This window comes from Octopus sinensis, linkage group LG9, assembly GCF_006345805.1.
Source record: "Octopus sinensis linkage group LG9, ASM634580v1, whole genome shotgun sequence".
In the NCBI taxonomy this organism is placed as follows: domain Eukaryota; kingdom Metazoa; phylum Mollusca; class Cephalopoda; order Octopoda; family Octopodidae; genus Octopus; species Octopus sinensis.
The window spans coordinates 73,118,994-73,126,493 of record NC_043005.1 but is presented as its reverse complement, the minus strand read 5'-3'; the positions used below and the strand labels follow the sequence as shown (position 1 = coordinate 73,126,493).

The 7,500-nt window shown below is 37.3% G+C and overlaps 1 protein-coding gene across 3 annotated transcripts in view; it reads left to right on the top strand.

The window, feature by feature from the left end:
* Positions 1–7,500, top strand: part of LOC115215745 (adrenocorticotropic hormone receptor-like) — a 447,707-nt gene that overhangs the window by 439,407 nt on the left and 800 nt on the right. For all 3 annotated transcript variants that reach the window (XM_036506029.1, XM_036506030.1, XM_029785041.2), the window contains exon 3: positions 6,103–7,500. This exon is cut by the window's right edge. In XM_036506029.1, coding sequence (XP_036361922.1) covers positions 6,103–7,242 — 1,140 coding nt within the window. In that variant the 3' untranslated portion in view covers positions 7,243–7,500. The remainder of the gene's footprint in view (positions 1–6,102) is intronic.

The following is a 7,500-nucleotide window of genomic DNA, read 5'->3' as shown; positions in this document are numbered from 1 at the left end:
GGAGTTTGCATATTAAGTTGTGTTTGGAATTTTTCAATAAAGAGATTCTCCTTGTTAATTCTCTCCTGTGTGGTGATCCCGTCTTTACGTTGGTAGAAGGGGAATATATAGAATTTGGGGTTTAAGTCTTTAGCACATGAGTCTAAGTGGTCACTCAGTGGAATTTGTCGGTATTCCGGGAGATTTATTTGTTCTTTATGCACCGTTACTCGTTTACGTAACGGGAGACTCGTTTGTCCAACATAATTATGTTGGCAACCAGCGCATGTGAGAACGTAGATAAGGTTCTCGGAGGAACAGGAGAAGTTAGTCTTGATTTTAAACTTCGTACCTTGTTTGAAGGTAAATTCAGAGCCTTCAAGTAGAAAGGGGCAGGTACCACAGTTTGAGCGTGCACATTTTTTTACTGTTGGGTGTGGATGTGGTGTGTGAAGTTTGGCATTTGTCAAGAATTTTTTTAAAGATTTGTGTTGCCTTTTGCATTTGAGGATTTTGTGTGTATTTATAATGTTTTTCATTTTTGGGTCTGTTGACAGTAGACTGAGGTTTTGTATGATTGTGGTGTATGCTTCGATATTTTTGGGGTTGTGGGTGGAAATGTATGGAAGTATTTTGAGGTTGTGTGTGGTGTTAGGTTGGGTGGTTTTCAGTGTAGTGTTGTCTAGTTCTTTGGCGCGTTTTATTCCATACTCTATAAGGGTGGAGGGATATTGACGTTGTAATAGTGTTTTTTTGAGGTCTTGAAGGCGTATTTCTCGTGTTTTTGGATCCGAGACAATGGTGCATACCCTTTTAGCTAAATTGAAAGGGATATTGTCTTGGTGTGTTTTGGGTGGCATGAACTAAAGAGGAGGTATTGTTGTGAGTCTGTAGGTTTGTGGTAGATGTCTGTTATGATTTGGTTCTTAGGTGTTTTTATAATTAGGAGATCAAGGAATGGGAGATGATGTTTGCTTAATTCCATAGTGAATTGGATGTTGGGATGTATGTTGTTTAGTATGGTTTTGAATTCCAGGAGTTTTTCATAAGGTTCTTTCCATATGATGAAACAATCATCTAAATACCTTTTCCAGTTTTCCATTAGGTAGGTGTGGAAAACATGTCCAAATTTCTGGCTTGATATTTCATAGAGTGACAGTTCGAAGTAACCCATTATGAGGTTCGCAAGGACTGGTGCAGCCTTGGTACCCATCGCAATGCCACATTTTTGACGGTAGTGTGTGTCGTCGAAGAGAAAAAAATTGTTTGTCAGAATGAACTTAAGAGATTCTGTAATAAAAGACTTGTTAATGCGGTCAGGGAATGTCTCTGGGTGTTTTTCTAGCCAGAAGTCAATTGCCTCTATACCATACTCGTGTGGAATGTTGGTGTAGAGGTTGATGACATCAAAGGATACCAGGAGTGCCTCCTCGTTAACTGTTTTCGGGAGGTGTTTGAGCATGTCCAGATCATCCCTAATGAAACTTTTGATGTGGGTAAGGAAAGGTTTCAAAATTACTACTACTTCCTGTCCTGCAACATGCTGAATTTAACAACACAACACATCACATGCTCTTACTCCCTTTGGATCTTAACACCTCAAGGTAATTTTTTGGTAAACAACCATAAAACTCAAGATACACAACGAACTCACAATGTATCGGAGAACTTATTTTTTAATTTTTGTACATTTTTATCATTATTCTTTTACAAAAAACAATGCAATTTTCTTTTTTTCCCCTTTCTAATTTTTAAAATAACTTCTTAAAACATAAATATTCTTGACAAGTCATACAATGACGAAAACCGGTTGAATAAATATATATTTATATATTTTCTCATTTTCTCATTTTATTAAAATTTTCTTTCATTTGAGCATTCTGCATTTTTAAAAAAATTTTTCCTTACTTATCATTTCTCCACGTGCGGTCAACACAATCCCACCATTTATTGATCTATATATAATATATATATATATATATAATATATATATATATATATATATATATACTATATATATATATATATATATACATATATATATATATATGTGTGTGTGTGTTAAACTCTGATACGTTTCGACCAAAGATTGGTCCAGGCCATGTCTAACTTAATAGCACCACCTGATAGGCTTATCTAAATCCTTTTTAAGTCAAGTTTTGTTTATGGTCCATTCAAGTAGTGAGCTCCTGTCGTGTAAGTTGTATCCAGGTATGGGTGGCTTATCTCGTATATATATATATATATATATATATATATATATATATATATTATATATATATATAATATAATATAAGAATTTTCTGCGTAATATGATAAAAAAAACGAGAGTGTGTAAATATTAGAGCATTTATATATAGAAGGTCTTACAGCTGTTTCTAGGATATTTATTAATTACATCCCTTCATCGGAGATGGTGTGAGAGGGTAGTTTAGTCATAGTTAGTTTAGATGTGATACAAAATAGAAAGTGAGGTGGAGGAAAGAAAATAGATGCAAGATGTGTATGGGTATTGAAGTAGTAAACCCATTTTTTAGGCATAGTGTTATATATGCAATATTACAATATCCTATGAGTAAAGTCCAAAAGTACAACAGAGTTTAAAATGAGTCCTTCTAAATATAGAGTTTATAAGCAATGTAAGATTCCCATATATGTATGTATATATTTATGTGTGTATGGGCTACAAACTACAGTAGCTTCCACCCTTAGGGGTTAGCAATATTCAAATGGCAAATATACGTCACGATGTGTTGCCGCTACTGTTTATAACTCGCTCTGAGATTTATCATTGTTTGATTTCACTTTTTCAATATCAGTGTCAATCGATACTGGAAAAAGTATATGTATTTGTGAGGGGAACTGACTTCTCGTCGACAACTATGATTGTCACAATACCTTGAAACTCGAGTCCGTGTGTATCATAAGTTGAAGACGGGAAGGATGGCTTCCCTTCACAAATACTGATAGGGCACAGAAAGTTTGTCTATAGCCAGCTGGAGGAGGTGTCTTCCTGGGGCTACAAACTACAGTAGCATCCACCCTTAGGGGTTAGCCATATTCAAATGGCAAATATACGTCACTATATATATATATATATATATATATATATATACATGTATATATATGTACGTATGTATGTATGTATACATACACATATGAAGCTGATATGTCTCTCTCATTGTTTCTTCTCGGTACTGCAAGCGACAGAACGATATATAGAAGAAAAGCTTTAAGTGATTCAGATACCTAAAACGAAAATTATATCTAACATTTCGCTCCCATATTTGTCATTAAGCGTCTTTGGTCATAGAAAAATGGTTCGAGTTTGAATTTAGATGAGGTCACTGTTCATTTATTTTAATTATTTTATTTGTTTCAGTCATATGGACCGCGGTCATGCTGGGACACTGCCTTGTATAATTCATTTGAACAGATTGACTCTGGTGGTTATTTTATTTTTTAATGGCAGATACTTATTCTATCGTTTCGTTTTGTCGCAAATTAAAGTTCTAAGGACGTTAGCAAATCAAAACCGCTAGTCACGCGGTTGAATGGTGGAAGCACTCCGTCAGTTACGACAACGAGGGTTGCGGTTGATCCGAATCAACGGAACAGCCTGCTCGTGAAATTAACGTGTAAGTGGCTGAGCACTCCACAGACACGTGTACCCCTTAACGTAGTTCTCGGGGATATTCACCGTGACACAGAGAGTGACAAGGCCGGCCCTTTGAAATACAGGTACAACAGAAACAGGAAGTAAGAGTGAGAGAAAGTTGTGGTGAAAGAGTACAGCAGGGATCACCACCATCCCTGCCGTGCCTCGTGGAGCATTAGGTGTTTTCGCTCAATAAACACTCACAACGCCCGGTCTGGGAATCGAAACTGCGATTCTACGACCGCGAGTCCGCTGCCCTAACCACTGGGCCATTGCGCCTCCTACGCGGTTGAATATGAGCAGACACAAAGAAAAAGTTACACACACACACACACGCGCACACAGACACACACATACATAGATATATATACACATAGGCGCAGGAGTCGCTGTGTAATAAGTGGCTTGCTTACCAACCACATGGTTCTGGGTTCAGTCTCACTGCGTGACACCTTGGGCAAGTGTCTTCTACTATAGCCTCGGGCCGACCAAAGCCTTGTGAGTGAATTTGGTAGACGGAAACTGAAAGAAGCCCGTCGTATATATGTATATGTACATATATATATGTGTGTGTTTGTGTATCTGTGTTTGTCCCCCCAATATCGCTTAACACCCGATACTGGTGTGTTTACGTCCCCGTAACTTAGGGATTCGGTAAAAGCGGCCGATAGAATAAGTACTAGGCGTCCAAAGAATAAGTCCTGGCGTCCTTTGCTCGACTAATGGTGGTGCTCCAGCACGGCCGCAGTCAAATGACTGAAGCAAATAAAAGAGTAAAAGAGTAAGAGTATATATGAACAACTACACAGTCTCTTTTCTACGGTCAATACGTGCGTTTTGAAATCCCGTGGCCTCGGTTTCGCTCCTGTGGTGTAGCATATGTGGGCGTGCATGTTTGCATACAAATATGTTAATACATTGCGCGCACACACACACGTATACACACACGCACACACACACACGCACACGCACACACACGCGCGCCCGCGCGCGCCCAGGAGAAAGCATTTACGACTTGACTATAGCAGGTGATTACCGTACATTTAAAATGTCGTTCACCCATCTTTTGAATAGAAAATTCGAAGCAATCGCATTGTTTGTTCCTCTTTTCTCATATTCCCGTTGTCGTATTAATAGCAACCACACAAAGATCTTAATTCCTTAATAAAAATTAGAACTATTGACAATATAAAATTACTTGCTTTTTAACGTGAAGTAACATTATATCATGCGTATCACGTAAATTGGAATAGATCAGACATGTTGCTATTATACAGATCGGTGTTTTTAGTGCATTATTTTCATCATTACAATGGCGGCGAAATGCTTAGCGGTATTTCGTCTGCTGTTACGTTCTGAGTTCAAATTCCGCCGAGGTCGACTTTGCCTGTCATCCTTTCGGGGTCGATAAATTAAGTACCAGTTAGGCACTGGGGTCGATGTAATCGACTTAATACCTATGTCTGTCCTTGTTTGTCCCCTCTGTGTTTAGCCCCTTGTGGGTAGTAAAGAAATAGGTATTTCGTCAGCCGCTACGTTCTGACTTCAAATTCTACCACAGTTGCCTTGCTTTTCATCCTTTCGGGGTCGATAAATTAAGTACCGGTGAAACACTGGGGTCGCTATAATCGTCTATCCACCTTCCCTAAATTTCAGGCCTTGTGTTTATTGTAGAAATGATTATTAGACTTGTTCTCTTTGGAAACTCTTCTACATCATCAACAGTTATCACTCGACAATTTTGCTCCTTATCCAGTACGGTTCGTCTGAGTGGAACAGCATACACAGAATTAACATTCGCCTACAAAAGAATTCCATCTGAGATCCCCTGCCAACCACAATCGACTTCATTAGTTCTAAACTTCCAAACTTATCGTCCTAGTGACTTTCTTCAGTTGTTTGTGTTCCCTACTGATCTGTTGCTGAAAATAGTTTATAGATCCGACTTCAATATATGGAGAGAATGGAATGTTAACAGTGACTCAAAATGAATCGGAATAAACCCTGTTTCGGGGGTTTAGACTACCAGCTTGCAGCAATTTATTTCCAGTTTACTGTACGAATCTTTGCAGGCATATAATTCAGACATAGAAACCTTGATGTTCCTTTCTGGTTCCTTCTGCCACGTATTTAATTCTTACCTGTTAAAAACTAAAAAATATTCATTTTGACATAAATATCAGCTACATTTATAATCTTAAATGATAGTTATATTTATTTTTGTTAAATAACAGCTATCACGGTTAATTTGAATAACAATTATCGTTGTTCGCTTAAATGTCAGTTACATTTGTTCACGTAACACATCTTCGTTTGCTTAGATGTCCGTTATTTTTATCCACTTAAATAAAAAATAACTTTGTTTACTTGAATAACAATTAACTTTGTTGTTTTGTTCACATAAATAAATTATCTTTGTACATTTAAATAACAGTTAACGTTGTTCACTTCTTCTTTCCTTTCAGTTTAATCCAGAGGACATGGAAGATCTCCCATTCGACATATCTTTCTACGAATACACTTTTGGGAACAAAACTGACTTTTCGAACATCACCTTTCCAAATATTGATTTCCGCGGAAACGGTTCTATGAGGATTGATCGTTTGATAGCTATTATTCTTTGCATAGTTGCTATCATTGCCAACGCTGTTTCTTTGTTTGCAATAATGCAATTCAAAGGTACATTCACGGCCAATAAGCAATTGGTTACTAGCCTGCTCATGTCAGATCTATTTATCAGTCTCTGCTTTTTGACTGCATCTCTCACCAACAACAATAACTTCATGTTTCCAGTAGAAGGTGAAGATGAAGGTAAATCAATTTGTATCTATGCCGTTGTTGAGGCGTTAATGATCAGTGGACAGTTGACCAACTTGCTGAACTTAGCAGCAATGGCTCTTGATCATTACATTGCTATTAATATTCCACTGAAGCATTCTTATTTAATGGACAGACGTCATGTTGGAATATTAATTGCTGGAGTGTGGGTGCTCGGTTCATTGTGTGGTTTCTCTGATTTTCTTTTACCTTTCACACCTTTGTACAAGAACTGCAGGAATCAGAAGTTTTTGAATTATTGTGACACGATTAAGTGTACTATGTTTGAACCGAATTTCGTTTTATTCGCTGTTGTCATTTTGTGCCTCTTTGAAATGGTTTTCCTTTATAGCCAAGTATTCATAACTATTTATAGGTATCCTCAACTGCAAACTCGTCACGCACCAAATATACGCCGTAACAACAAAGGTCTCGTTACCACAATCATTATACTGCTATCCTACATAATCTGTTGGTTGCCGTACTGTTTAATGGAGTTGACTATGACTATCGTTAGTGCTACAAACTTACCAGATATGATGAATTACTACCAGATATCACAACAAGCTCAGTATTATCTATATAATCTAATTGCACTGAACTCTATATTTGATCCGCTCATTTACGCGATACGTATGCCTGACATGCAAAATAGCTATCGTCGCCTATTACGTATGTGCAAATGTAAAAAGCGAAAACCTGGCATGCATCATATTTCCATGATGGACCGAAAGTCAACGACATCAGGTACTGTAATCGTAGACAATGCCACAGAAACCGGTGTTTGATTAATATCATCTTCATTAAAGGGCTTTATAGTCATATTTAATATAATTCGAATTCAATCCATGAAACCTTATTTTCTGACAGTAAAGGTTTATGTTCAGTATGTAGCTTATTGTATTCACTGCCCTCGTATTCGGACAGAATACGAGGACGTGAAAAAATAACTACTAAAATTAAAATCATCCGAATATAATCCGAGCGATTTATAACTGAGAAGAATCCTAAATTAGATGAAATTTTCAAGAAGAAAGGTATAAAAT